This window comes from Stylophora pistillata, chromosome 10 (genome assembly GCF_964205215.1).
Source record: "Stylophora pistillata chromosome 10, jaStyPist1.2, whole genome shotgun sequence".
NCBI classification, from domain to species: Eukaryota; Metazoa; Cnidaria; class Anthozoa; order Scleractinia; family Pocilloporidae; genus Stylophora; species Stylophora pistillata.
The window spans coordinates 25,660,249-25,675,153 of record NC_142528.1 but is presented as its reverse complement, the minus strand read 5'-3'; the positions used below and the strand labels follow the sequence as shown (position 1 = coordinate 25,675,153).

The following is a 14,905-nucleotide window of genomic DNA, read 5'->3' as shown; positions in this document are numbered from 1 at the left end:
CCTTACCTGAAGAAAGGAAAATACTTTCAAGGGTTAATAAGGTAGAACTCAAAGCAGAAACAAGCAAACTGCCTAAAGCGCGGGAAAACGCGGAAAAATGCGGAAAAACGCGGGCGACCAAGTCGCGATAGGTTTTAGTTTTACCACTGATTGGTAGAGAGAGTGACGCGAGCCAAGACCAATCACAGAGTGAAGTAAAGCAAAACCAACAATCCCGGATCACCCGGGATTGATTTCAGGCAGTAAAATCGCATAGCGAGTTTTCCCAAGCCACAAAGATGGGACGAACTTTTATCTCACCATACAGAGTACTTTTGGTACAAATTAATGTATTTTTTTAAAAGCCCAGGCTTATATCACCTCCAGACATTAGTAGAAGGGCTTATGATCTTGAGGAAAGAAAGCTTATCGGGGAAAGATAAAGCTGATCCTCTCTTAAAGAAGTAAAAGAAGAAAAAAAATCTAAAATGAGCCTCTACTCAGTAAAGAATCAGGGAGACCTTTTATCAGGATGTCGTAAATGCAACTTTATACATTCCAAAAATCCCTACACCAAAACCTGCTTTCTTATTTGAAAGTGCCAGCGCATTTCTCCAACAGAAGTTTCTGTCATGAGAGAGGCAAGGCGATTGTTAACCAGTTGTTCCTCGTAAAATGCTGACTCCCCTTACTCCGATTACATTTAAACATTGTTCTTCTAGCAAACTGCCTAAAGCGCGGGAAAACGCGGGTCACCAAGTCGGGATGGATTTCAGGTTTGCAACTGATTGGTTGGGAGAGTAGCGCGAGTTTTCTGGACCAATCAAAGAGCGAAGTAAAGCTCTTAATCTGGCTTTTCAAACACTGATGCTCTCGATTTCGGTAGAGGAGGATTTCCTAAAATTACATCTGCAGCCTTCTCCGCGATCATAATGACTGGTCCGTTGATATTTCCACTCACAACACTCGGCATGATTGATGCGTCAACAATCCTTAGATTTTCCACACCGAATACCTCCGTTTTACTATTGACAACAGCCATCCGGTCATCTTCGGAACCCATTTTACAAGTACATGATGAGTGATAAACAGTGTCGGCGTTCTGTCGTATCCAGGCGTCAATTTGTTCATCTGTATGAACATGATCACCTTAATAAGCATACAAGCAAACAAACTGTTATTTTAACATTTTAAATCAACCCTACACGTACGAAACAAATCAGTTAACACATGTATTAAGAAAAAAAACTTCAGGCAGCCGGTCACAAGGGATCAAAGAAGCATGTCTATAGAAGGAATAGGTAATTAAGAAACCGAAGGATGCACACACGCATTGCCTGGAGCGCCAGTGGACTAGAAGGCGTCTTAATGTGGTAGTATTTTGTTTCTTTTTTAACTGATTCTCATAGAGAGTAAGACCCTAAAACCTGCTGAGATATCTGTTAAAATAAACCACTTTATGGCTACCATATTCTTCATTGTAAGTACCTGGTTCTAGCTCTCTCCCACAGAATGGCTCCAAAGCCCTTTGGCTGATTATTTCTCTAGTAAGTCGAACAGTATCTCTGAGCTCCACTCGATCTTCTTCAGTGGAGAGGTATTGGGGGTTGATATTAGGATGATCATGTGGATTCTTGGACTTGAGTCTTACATATCCACGACTTGTTGCACGAAGGGTACCAACATGAATCTCGTAAGGGAATAAAAAAATACTCGACGTTTCAATAACTTTTAGCTTTTGAAAAGGCTGACTATCTACAATAAACGTACCGCACTGTAACTTAATGAACTTCAGGCAGTATAGCAACAACAGCCACACTGACAGATGAACTTCTCCTTCTCAAGATTTTGTCGAAGTGCAAGTTCTTTACCACGCGGTGTTAGTTTCTCTAAAACATAGTAGAAACGCTAAACCATAAAGTTCTAGCACTTGTCATCAGAACAGACTTGTCAGAACCATCGACTAGCAATTTACCTAACACACAGCTAAACCCTTAACGCCCTAACATCAGTATGCATATTCTCCATACTGTTTTCTATACATTTCCTAAGATGCTGACGAGGAGAATTTGTTTGATATGTACAATCAGGAACTTTCAGAGTTAAGGATCATTTTCTTTACCGTAAGAAGAAATTAAAAGCCAGTCGCTCTTAGGATTTAAAGGGTAAAAGTAAATACACCTGGAAAATTGTATGATATCCTAAGAGTTTATCTTTCACCCACCATGAAAGCATCCCTCTGCAAAATCACTCTGCCATTATCTTTGTACCCCAGAGGTACAAACTGGAACTGGATATTGGGATGCGATATGTCCTTCTTGCCGCGTATAAAACCACCAGCCTCCTTGTGTACAGTTGCACATGGTCCAGTTCTGGTGAGGAACCATTTCACTCCTATTGGAATCATGTTCCACCACTTCAGAGTACGGTAGAGCGTCAGGGGTTGAGTACACTCCTGAAACGAGACCACAGGTATGTAAGAACCTAGGATTGCATGCGTAACGTTCTCTGGAATATCTTGATAGATACTACAAACCTGCATAAAAGCCACAGACACATGATCCTGAAGATTAAAACCGACACCAGGAAGGTGAGCCTTCACAGGAATACCAAGGTTTTGCAAATCGTCGGCATTTCCAATTCCCGACAAGTTTAGTAACTGTGGTGTGTTAATGGCTCCAGCAGCTAAGATAACTTCCTTCCTGGCTCCAACACGTTTTATTTGATTGCCCAACTGATACTCCACTCCTACAGCGCGGTTGCTCTCAAACAAAATTTTCAAGATCAAGGCCCTTGTTTGTGTTTGGAGGTTCTTGCGCTTTAAAGCAGGTCTGAGGTAGGCATTTGCTGTATTCCACCGTACTCCTTTATGAATCGTCTTGTCCATCCAACCAAACCCTTCCTGTTGGAAGCCATTCATGTCGTCTGTGACGGGATAACCAGCTTGGACACCAGCATCAATAAATGCCTGGTACAAAGGGTTGCCGTTTGGCTTTCCACAAGATACATGGAGTGGTCCATCACCTCCTCTGTAATCATCTGGGCCTACAAACGATAACGAGCAGAACAACATCCGCGCGCGCAGCAATAACCTCTTTTATCAATTGGGGGTAACCAATAGCGGATCTAGGGGAGGGGACCGGGGGCCTACCCCTCCTCCCTTATTTTGGGTAATTGAAAAAAAAAGGGCGGGAGGAAGAAGAGCCGGCAGGTGTACACACAAAAATAAACCGCTCTCCCCCCCCCCCCCCCCCTCCACCTTCGCTAAAGGCCTGGATCCGCTACTAGTAACGGTGTAACTGAATAAAAGACTTTTGGCTCTCGTGGAATAATTCTTAAATCGCCCAGAATACTTTTGTCTTTTGCGACAAACTTGTTAAAAAAATTGCGCAAGACATTAAAGATTTCAACCGACACCAGAAAGACGAGCCATCCTGGAATACGAGGCTTTTGCACATCATCAGCAAAAGAAGAGAACAGAGAACAGCAAAGAACAGTTTCTTTTATTATCGCAGCATCGCAGTTTCTGTAATGAAACGTTTGTAGTGCCTTACTGAGATTTAGAAAATGGAGAACTTTAATCCCTTTTCGTCCGTTATTAGGTCTATGCGGTTGGTCATTACGCGGACTTCCACGATTAAATAGATGTGGTGTTCCAAGAATAATTAAAAGTATAAATAGTAGTCGAAAAATGACCTGAACACCTACCCAGTTCATGAGTCTGAGATTTCCTAAAGTATGGTAAACAATCTGCGTACGACCATCCCTCTGCGCCTTCCTTCTCCCAGCGATCATAATCATAAGCATGCCCTCTGATGTACACCATTGCATTTAGAGACGAGGATCCGCCCCATACCCTCCCCCTAGGTTGATAGCTACGCCTGTATGGAAACAATTTGATGTATTATGGGAGACGCATCTAACCTTGAAGGCGTTGAAGTTTCGTCTCGACAACACCAATCTCAAATACTAGTGGACAACGAGAAAGCAAAAATAAAAAAACACCTCTCTTCCAAAATTTTGTTTCATTGGGCAACACTTTACCGGGAGGTGGGGGAGATTTTTCAGTACGAGGCTCTATACTAGTCTGTTACTCCAGTCAGTGGCATTGGGCGATGGGGGGTGGGGGGGGGGGAAAGGGGGGAGTGCATTTGCTTGGTTGTCTTATGAATTATATTCTCGCTTTTTGTTAAAATGGATGGGAACAGGGGAGGGTACAAACACCAGCTCAAGATTCACATTTTTGATTAAGCGTAACATTCCAAACTGTATTACCTGTTATTAATAAACTCTTGTGGTTCTGTTTCGTAATACCAGTTGTATTGATCATTCCAAAGATTATACTTGAGAGCAGCTGGCATCTGGATCTTCCATGTCCAATCTTTTGGTCCTGCCTCTAGAATAAGAACTTTGTTTTCACCACTGGCTGACAGGCGATCGGCAAGGACACACCCCGCAGATCCAGCTCCACATATGACATAGTCATGGGATGAAGAAAACTTTACGGTGGACTGAAAACATCGTGGCTGGAAACTAACGTGTTTGACTGAAAACGACCAGAGAGAGAGTTATTGTCATGTGAAGAACAACTCGACGAAAGCGAACAAATGCTCGCATATTTCAAGAACTTTGCGCAAAGAAGGTTACAATCAATCCGAAATCGATCCTGTATTCAAGACCGTAGTTCTGCCAAACTTTTTGTTCGCTTTAGCTGATTATGGTGCCTCGAAATCTGATTTCTCCATCGTACAAACCTTCCTTGATCACTGTTTTAAACGTAAGTTCTGTTCTGAACATATCAATGTTCACAACCCTCTGGAAACACAAGACCGTGACATTTTCAAGAAAGTATTTTCTACCTAGAATCAAGTCTACCCATTATACCCTTAGAAGGAAATTCTCTGTAAAACCCAATATCAATACGGTCCGCTCCATGAATACCTGTGTAAATAGATTAGTCTTTAAACATAATTTAGCATTAGAATAGGAGGGGGGGGGGGGTGATTCTACATATTTTATACTCGGTACGCTTTAGATTTTAACTTATAACATAAGAAAAGTATTTTCATCCTGTGAACGAATAGAGACAGTATTATTATTATTTTTTTATTTTACTTAATGAAGTTTGATTGCATCGAGATAAGCATAAAAATACAAAAATCAATTGTGAAGATGATTAATGCTTATATTTCATCTTACAGAGTATGAGAAACCGCCTCGTGAAAGACAGTCTTTTGACCTTCACGCAAGAAGCCATCGTGACAGTCCTCACTCGTACCTCATTGCTTCATCTGAAAAGGAATGCAAAATATACAAAGTGGTGCCAAATTGATATACTACACTTCAAATTAAAAAGAAATTTTCGATATTGCTAATCCTGGTTTAATGGAGGCACATGTCACGTGACAATTACACGGTCGTAAACAAGGGTTAATACAAGACATGCAAGTGTAGAAGTGATACGGTCAAATGGACATTTTATTGTATTTTAGAGAGTCACGTTTTAGCGTAACGCAACATGTCTCGTACTACATTGTAAGGGCAGACGCTTATGTAAATTTTGAGCAAATGATTTCCCATTTATGATGAAAACATTTCTGTTATTCTAATAGATCTAAAGAAGCACAGGCAAAAGGGCCTCTGGAGTGAGTCACGCTATGTTAAGGGAAGCCATTTCCCTCGCTTTCCCTAGTCGCTCTATCTGCCGACCGATAATGTTGTTGCTTTAGTGGACGCTTCGTTAAAAGTGTTTCAACGTTTCGTGAAGATTTTTAATTTGCACTTTTTCCAAGTGTGTCCAAGTGTCTGATGCAAGACTGATATAAAACCCGGAAATCCCATTCAAATTCTCACTATTTCTTCTGTATTAGAAAGTTTGGAATGTTCAAAATTGATCGCTTTAAGATATGACCTTCAGGTCTGGGTCGTGATATCACCCAACCCCCTGAATCAAATCTGTACAGTTAACCATCAAACAGTGAAAGTTTTAAACGGATTGGGAGCGCGATGAGATTAGATATGATGCAAGAGGACCAAATCGTATAGATTTGCTGCCAGTGCCCCATGACCAGAGGACGAAATTTACCACGGCTATTATGACATTTTTGAATTTGTCAAATGAGGAGATTGTAAAAATGATTAACGCTGCCGAAATCCCAACTTTTCGCCCGGTGGATCCGGCCATCACATCCATAGAAGGTGGACTGGTAAAAGACAAATGGAGAATACTAACCTCGCTCAGCTCGGAGCTTACCTGATCCTCTCACCTGTTGCAATTACAGTTGCAATCCATTTCATTCAAAGGTTTTTAATAAGTTTATCCATCAGGTGAGAGCAGCTGTGAGTAAAATAAACTGACGAGGAGGGGGTGCGGAATGAGGCTCGAAGAGTGTGGAACGCGGGGGGAAGGGTGGCTGGGGGCCGCCTTCTATGCCGGCGATTTTTGAAATTGCCAGTCACGATAATCAGCAGCGAGACAAATTTTTACTTGTTTCCAGACCCTTTGAATATTTATTACAATGCGTGCGGTTACCAAGCATAGGTAAGTTGTCCCGGGTGGTAGGGTAACCCGACCTGTGAAATTTTGCTTGTAAACCCGGGCTATCTTTGATCCGCCTGCTAGGGTAACCTTTGCACAAGGGTTACCCTCCTTGCTTGTAAACAGGGCCTTACATACGTGATCCCCCGCTGGCCGATTTTTTCCATTTTTTTCAATCTTTTATAATGCTGGTACTTCAGAATACTTTCTCAAGAAACTCATTCTAGTGATACAAAGGTGGCATTATAAAATTTGAATTATGCTTCTCTCTTCAGAGAGGCCTCACATCAAACTCGAAGTCGTTACCAGTCTCCCGACCCTATCAAGTTCCAGTCTTTCGCAAGCACATCTTCGAAGACTTCTGTTGCATTGGTATCAACGTTTTGCATCTAGTTAACTACCGTCTGATTTAACGTTTTCATCCATTTGACTCCAATTCAGGTGAATTTCCGTCTAGATATAATAATACCTCTGTAATTTTTAAAAATTACGCCGGTAGAACGGCGCTCTCTCTTGTAGCTTAGCCATGTGCACCTAGAGAGCGATCTCCAAATGTAGGTCAGTGGTTTTACTGCATCGATCAGCCTTCACGACAATCGAATGGTGGAGGGGCAGAACTGTTTAAGTGTGCCTATGCGAATTTCTAACAAAATAACGCTCTTAAAGTCGCTTCCGTTCAAAAATATTGACGTTAAATAGAATCTACTAGCTCATTCTTGCATTGAATTTCAGGATTGCATAAGTCACCAAAAATTCATTGTCACTTTTTTCACCCTTTGCGCCTTGACATCAGTATGGAAGGTCTCGATACCATTCTCTGTACATTACTTAAGGAGCTGACAAATAGAATTTTTTTTGACAATGAATGCTTCTTTGGTTGGTGATCATTTCCTTAATTCTTCTGACTTTTGTGCGATTCAGTGGTGATATTGTAAGGAGAAATTAGATGCTGGTCACTCATAGGAGTTCTAGGGTTGACTGAATAATCATAAAACTAACATTTTGTATATGAAAAACTCCAAGGTAATCAAAAATATTTTGAGTTATGAGTGAGACATTGCTTATTTGTTCTTGACATTTTTCTTTTCTATGTTTTCAAGGGGAAATTTTTATTATACAGGATAAACCTTATAGATTGTATTACATTGAATATCAAGTAAATGTATCATAACACATTTCTGTCTATGATATGGTAGATTCATTTTAGTTGGATGTGTGGTTGATTTCTACCTACCACTGCACTTGCTTCAGAGTCACACGTCTGAGTAGAGCAGAGCATCTAATTTATCAATCAAATTAACTATTGTACCATCTCTCCTTTTTAAGGAAAATTTCATGGCCTCTTTCTTGAAGCTTAAAAGATGTTTCTATCGAAACCCAACTCCTTCTTTTCATTTTGTAAAAGGTATGTGTCTGATTATTAACTTGCTATTTCATTTTGGTCCCATGTTTTACAGCCTCTGTGACCAATTACCACTCCTACTGATGAGCATTGATTTATTATTAAAAACTGGATCATTGGATAATGCAATTCAAGACTTTTTATTGGCTTAGCCATTATGGTATATGAGCCAATATACCATAATCTAATATCCATACATTGTAACATTGGGTTTCTTCTTACAAAATAAAGTCAAGAAGATTAATTGTGTCTAATTTCTTGGGGGCGTTCTTTTTTTTTTAATGAAACAATTATTCCACTGGCGCTTGTTGGATATGAGATGATTATAGCCAACGAGGCGCTACGCGCCTCGTAGGCTATCTATCATCTCATATCCAATGCGCGCTCGTGGAATAATTGTTAATTATACAACATGCAGGGTTGACAATAAGGGCTGTAAATCTTCACATCTATTACAGCTGAGATCACGTACAGTAATATCATGGGTGAAGACGTTGATTGTCACATCTTACTGTCTAGGTAGATATCTCCAATTGGTAACGTAAATTGGCCACCGTAACGATTACAAAAGCTGATGTTTCGAGCGTTAGCCCTTCGTCGGAGCTCCGACGAAGGACTAACACTCGAAACGTCAGCTTTTGTAATCGTTACGGTGGCCAATTTACCATTTCAACTTTGTTGATATATCCAAATTATTTTGTTACTCCCACCTACTCAGCCCCAAACAGTTTCTTTCGAAACTATCAGCCTTTATCCAATTGGTAACCACTGCTTCAAAACTTAGAGTGACAGCCCTGAATTTGTGTTATATAAATATATCTTATCGCTGAGTATTTTTACGAGTTGTGCAGAATTTTGATGAGCAGGTAGGGCAAGTCAAAATACAAACAACAAGGAACAATACTTGGTGAAACCACAACAAAATGTTTGATAAGAGATTTATTGTCCAACATACCAAATTGTTATTTCAGTGTGGGAAAATTTCACAGATATTTATTTACAGAGAGTGCATGACAGAAGTATGCGAAGTGGAACTTTTTCTATTTTATTCAACAAAAAATTAATGATGAAATTTCATTGTCATCTAAATGCTTTTCTTTGTGCAATTCATCTAAAAAACTTGGATCAATATTCGCCAGCCATTCCAACTCTTTGTCATCAGATAAATAATTTAAATGTTTTTAGTAACTTCAATCCAATTTGTCTCTTGTGCAATGCGAGAAAACCTATCTCACTGATTCTCTGGAGTATGAATTATTTGCACTCTGCAAAGCACAGATGGATAATAGTGCACTGAATTGTACACCCAGTTTGACAAGTCTTCAATGGATGACAGCTGCATACATGAAGTCATCATTAATAAGATTTTGCTTGACTTTAACATACAAAACAAAGAGATTCCATGCTGCCTGCATCTTTTCGGTGATGATAATGGAAGATGCCTCATGTGTCACTTTTTGTTCTCACCATATTTTGACCTCATCTGTACACAGCAATATGAAGTCTATTTGTTAAGCAGGTAATGATAATTTTCATGTGTATCTTTGATTTTTCTCAGTGTGTGCTTTTTATTATTTTATCCTTTAGTCCGTAATCCAACTTCACAACAAAAATGCTTCCTAACTGGAACGGGTATCACAAGATATTCTTCATCCCATGACTACATTATCTGTGGAGCTGGATCTGCTGGTTGTGTTCTTGCCAATCGTTTGTCAGCCAATGGTGAAAACAAAGTTCTTCTTCTTGAAGCAGGACCAAAAGATTGGACGTGGAAGATCCACATGCCAGCCGCTCTTATTTATAACCTTTGTGACAATAGATACAATTGGTATTATGAAACAGAACCTCAAGAGTTTATGGATAATAGGTATCTACTGCAATCTAAATTTTCTTCATTTTAGTAAAAGTGTAAACTATCTTTTTTGTAACAGTTTTGTAAAACGTCTTACCCTTGCAGACGAATCTATCAACCCAGGGGGAGGGTATGGGGCGGATCCTCGTCTCTAAATGCAATGGTGTACATCAGAGGCCATGCTTATGATTATGATCGCTGGGAGAAGGAAGGTGCAGAGGGATGGTCGTATGCAGATTGTTTACCATACTTCAGGAAGTCTCAGAGTCATGAACTAGGTAAGCTGACAAAAGTCTAGTAAGGTAATGTTAGCCTTTTAATTCCCATGAGTGACTGAGTGACCAAGGCAAAATTTATTCGTACAATATCATGCAGACAAGTGATTGGGGTAACAAAAAATATCAATTAGGGGATTAGTTTATCCTATACCAAATTCTCAGAAGTAACATCATGAGATTTGTATAGCAGACAGTGAGGAGAATTGCTATTGAGATCTTGGGAGTGAATGGCTTGGTGGGTAGTCAATGCATTTCTCAAATGGAAGAGAATTTCACTTGGAAAGCCGCTTATTGGCAGTCAAGTCCCTGTGCTGTAGCTCTAACCATTGATCTGGCAAGGAAGAAATGGGGATGTTTCAAGATGCCTTTTCACATTCAGTTCACTGATACTGGAATGCTTACCATATTTCTTCAAATAGGTGCCTTTGTTCTGATAAGCACACTCCCCCAAATAAGTGCTTAGCCCCCTAGCCCATAATATCAAACCAGGGCAACCTCTGGAATCAGTACCTTCCCCTCTGTCTCCTCTGTTTCTTAAATAGTAGGGATACAAGGAAAACTTGTTCCTATTGTCATTTTCATCTACAACAGAATCAGTACAGGTTAATAGATATATCTTATTAACCAAGCGTGAGGGCCATACTAGGAGAATATCGGCTTGAGGTCTTGACAGTACGGCGAGGTCTGTAGAAAAAAGAGCGAGGGCCAATATTCTTCCAGTACGGTCCCAAGCAAGCTTGGTTAACAAGAGATTTATTACACGACTAAAGTTCAAAGGGACACAAGTGCGGTATCATTCGGGACCATTCGGGACAGTGCCCGGTCCAATACTGAGAGAATATTGATTGGCTATAGAGCATTTTGATTGGTTGATTTTAGTTATTGGCTCTCTGACTGCCTGAGTCGTGTAATAATTTCTTATTAAGGTTTCTCCTTTGATTAAGCACTCTCCTTCCAGTAAGGGCCCCTTCTTTAACCAAAATTTTAAAGTATGGCCAGGGCACTCATTTAAGGAAGTACAATTATATTACTATTTTCAAAAGGCTTTGAAGGTATTTAAAGGAGACATGTCTCTTGTTGAATGTGATACTAAGTAAAGCTGTTGTAGTAATCACGTTGTTGAACAAGGTAACAATATTTGGATTTTCTTCTTTAGGTTCAGATGATTACAGAGGGGGTGATGGACCACTCAATGTATCACGCGGTAAATCAAACAACCCTTTGTACCAGGCATTTATTGATGCTGGTGTCCAAGCTGGTTATCCCTTCACAGACGACATGAATGGCTATCAACAGGAAGGATTTGGTTGGATGGACATGACAATTCATAAAGGAGTACGGTGGAATACAGCAAATGCCTACTTGAGGCCTGCACTGAGACGTAAAAACCTTCGCACAGAGACAAGAACACTGATAACTAGATTGGTATTTGAAAAGAATCGTGCATCAGGTGTTGTCTACCACAAGGGCAGTCAAGTGAAATGTGCCCAGGCCAGAAAGGGAGTTATCCTAACTTCTGGTGCAGTTAATACACCACAGATCCTAAATCTGTCAGGTATAGGAAATGCAGATGATCTGAAGAAGCTTGGTATTCCTGTGAATGTTCACCTTCCTGGTGTGGGGCAAAACTTTCAAGATCATTTGGAGATGTATTTCCACCAGGTTTGTAAATTATTCTGCACCTACCCTACATTTGGAAGGTAGACTATAGGTAGTGTGGAACAATGGGTGAAGACGTACCATACTTATTCAATCATGTGCCCAACCTTGAGTAAGTGTCTGCCTCAGCCTGTAGGTAGAAAATTTTAATGAGCCTTAGGCCTCCAACAGAAGCAAGGTAACAATATTTTTCTTTAGGCTAATTGATTAAATTTTCTTTTATGAAAGATTTGAAATGCTAGGCAACCCAGATGACCTGGGACAACAGCTCTCAGACATCCAGTGACACTTACTACTAAGAGGAAAGCTTTGCTGTGGAATCTAATATAAATTTTGTTTCTCTACTATAATCTTGTTTCAGGAATGTACTCAACCTTTAAGTTTGTATCGCTCTCTCAAGTGGTGGAACATGGTTCCAATAGGTGTCAGGTGGTTCCTCACTCGTACTGGCCCTTGTGCCACTGCACATCTGGAAGCTGGGGGCTTCATTCGCAGTAGAGAGGGAATGTCGCATCCCAACATCCAGTACCACTTTCTACCCTCCGCATTTAAAGATCATGGTAGAGTGACAGTAGAGAAAGAAGCTTTTCAAGTAAGTGACAGAATGAAATTCTGCCACCATGTTTTCTCAATAACACAAACTTTTTGATAGATGCTGCATGAAAGAAGTAAAGCGTCTGTTACTTTTTATTTTCAATTTTAAATATTTCCTTCATGTTTTTATTATTATTATTTCTTTTCAAGGTACATGTAGGCTCTATGAGGGCAACAAGTCGTGGGTATGTGAAGCTTAAGTCATCCAGTCCATATGACCATCCCATCATTCAACCCAACTACCTGTCTACTGAAGAAGATCGAGTGGAATTAAGAGATAGTATTAGACTCACGCGTGAGATATTTAACCAAAAAGCTTTTGATCCATTTCGTGGGGAAGAACTACAGCCAGGTACAGTACAAAAAAATTTAAAACACTTATCAACTGGGGAAACCTTATTATCTATCACCATATGTATTATTTTACAGAGTACGTATGGTACATATTGGACCTGTGCTGCAACAAATTGATATTTTAGTCTTCACCTTTAAGGTGGCAATGTCCAAACTGATGAAGAAATCGATGCCTGGGTACGACAGAATGCCGACACTGCCTATCACCCATCATGCACCTGTAAGATGGGTTCCGAAGATGACCCAATGGCTGTCGTCAACAGCAAAACAGAAGTGTTTGGAGTGGAGAATTTGAGAGTTGTTGATGCATCAATCATGCCAAGTATTGTCAGTGGAAATCTTAATGGACCAACTGTCATGATAGCAGAGAAGGCAGCTGACATCATCCTGGGAAATCCTTCGTTACCTAAATCAGATGCACCAGTTTACAAGACACCAGAAATAGGCCAGAGATAATAAATGTTATTCACTGGTGTTATAAATACAGTTATAGCATCCAAACGTGATTTCAACCTGTCTGTGTAAGATGTATCACAAGTTAAGATGATTGCCACCAAGTTTGAGTTGAATCAGGCAAGGTTCCAGACTGAAAAAAATGGCACTCGATTATTTTTTGAAAAATGAAAAAAAGTATACTTTCAGTAATTATTTATTTGAAGTCACACCTGTTGTCACTTTATGTTCAAAGAAGCTTGGCAGCCTTGTGGTGACATCAATAATTACAGTAAGTTAACACTTAGTTCTTATTAACCCAGCGGGAGGTCTGTATGGGAGAATCTTGACCGAGGTTGCCAGTACAGACCGAATGCAGTGAGGTCTGTGCCAGCGACCGAGGTCAAGATTCTCCCATACAGACCAACCTGGCTTGGTTAATAAGTTGTTTATTTTATGGCTGTGTCTTATATGCCGATTTTTTATATTCTTTGTATCGTTTTTTTCTAGACCGGTCTAGATGCTGGTCTAGATGGGAAAATCTAGTCCGCTTTCGATATTGATTTCAGCCAATCAAATTTGTGAATTTAGTAGTTCCCAGTCCTTGTGAGACACACCCATATAATAATACAGTATAATCAGTCGGTGGCAAGGGGGGTGGGGGGGAGGTGGGATGGCACTGAAAATTTGATTCTTTGCCAGAGATAATTTACTCACATTGGGGTACTTCAACAATTCCATATTTCACAATTATTTTCAAGTGCATGGAAAATGCTGTTTGTTATTTCCAGGTGATTGTTTTACCGAGGTTTTGAAATTATAGGATGGTTTGAGATTGGGAAAGGGAGTTGGTACTCCAAAGTTTTTTGAAACATGCACCTTGTACATGCAACAGTGACCTGCCATTGTAATATTTCTTTATGGAACAATATTGTTCATCTTCTTGTTCTTTAAAGACTTCGGTAAGTTGCAAAATCAGTTCATAATTAATTTATTATTCCTGCTACATATTAATTTGTCCTGGGAGTTGAAGCATGTTTACTGGACCTCCTCATCAAAAGTACTGTTTTGGGTTCAAGTGTATGTTCTTCTTAACTTAAGTAATTTTCAAGCAGTTGTCTCCACAACTACTCACAGAGAAAAATGGAATAAAGGTTGGATACTTCAAAGGCTTTCCTACTACACATCCGATCCTCAGAATATAGTTTGGTATCTAACTGGCGATGTTAAGTACAAACCTTGTTGTTCACACTTGCAAAAAATTGGGTGGCTAGCATAGCTTCAAGATATGAGTGATGTAGATATTTTTGATGGAAGCTGTAGTCTTTTTACAGCCCTGATGTACATGTGTCATTTTGTTACTTCTTTGTGATGCCAAACACTTACTGCTGCCTTGAGTGAAATGGGGCTCTTATTAACCAGTCTTTTCCTCCCTTCTCTCCATCCCTGAACCCCACATTGCCAGTGAAATGAGTTGAAAGGATTCAATCTTGAATTTGATCCAAATGATTATTAATAAAATGAACTCTACAGTAGAGTTCCCTGCCTTGCATGAAATCTGATGAAACCTAATGGCTTCAGCTATAACCTTTTGGTTGCTTATTTTCCCTCTACTTTAGAACTCATCGACAGCCTTGTTAATTCCCAATATCAAATTAGTAGTTCTCCTATTTGACTACCACTTATTCCCTTTTAAATTGGACGGAAGAATTTGGTCTTCCATCAAAATAAAATCCTGTAGCTGGTAAGCTTGTCTGGTTTCATAACCCTCTTGTAAGACAACACTCAAAATCTCAAAGAGAAGTTAGAATTTTAAA

At 39.8% G+C, this 14,905-nt stretch overlaps 2 protein-coding genes across 4 annotated transcripts; one reads left to right on the top strand and one right to left on the bottom strand.

The window, feature by feature from the left end:
* Positions 1 to 478: 478 nt before the first annotated feature.
* LOC111322999 (choline dehydrogenase, mitochondrial-like) lies at positions 479 to 6,438 on the bottom strand. 2 transcript variants are annotated; one of them, XM_022926252.2, is made up of 8 exons: positions 6,212 to 6,438; positions 5,179 to 5,270; positions 4,255 to 4,525; positions 3,688 to 3,860; positions 2,516 to 3,024; positions 2,204 to 2,434; positions 1,468 to 1,669; positions 479 to 1,128 (listed from the first exon to the last, which is right to left on the bottom strand). In XM_022926252.2, exons 2-8 carry the CDS (start codon positions 5,234 to 5,236, stop codon positions 824 to 826), a joined length of 1,749 nt encoding a protein of 582 aa, XP_022781987.2. In that variant the 5' UTR covers positions 5,237 to 5,270; positions 6,212 to 6,438; the 3' UTR covers positions 479 to 823. The 2 variants fall into 2 exon arrangements, with proteins under 2 accessions (XP_022781987.2, XP_022781988.2); XM_022926253.2 differs by having other exon boundaries at positions 6,233 to 6,438.
* A 109-nt stretch (positions 6,439 to 6,547) lies between these two features.
* Positions 6,548 to 14,257, top strand: LOC111322997 (choline dehydrogenase, mitochondrial). 2 transcript variants are annotated; one of them, XR_015992493.1, is made up of 9 exons: positions 6,548 to 6,958; positions 7,844 to 7,922; positions 9,507 to 9,786; positions 9,877 to 10,049; positions 11,206 to 11,711; positions 12,070 to 12,300; positions 12,453 to 12,654; positions 12,796 to 13,395; positions 13,491 to 14,257. XR_015992493.1 is itself a non-coding variant. In XM_022926249.2 (8 exons), exons 2-8 carry the CDS (start codon positions 7,853 to 7,855, stop codon positions 13,110 to 13,112), a joined length of 1,779 nt encoding a protein of 592 aa, XP_022781984.2. In that variant the 5' UTR covers positions 6,548 to 6,958; positions 7,844 to 7,852; the 3' UTR covers positions 13,113 to 14,257. The 2 variants fall into 2 exon arrangements, 1 of the variants encoding a protein (XP_022781984.2); XM_022926249.2 differs by having other exon boundaries at positions 12,796 to 14,257.
* Positions 14,258 to 14,905: the final 648 nt, after the last annotated feature.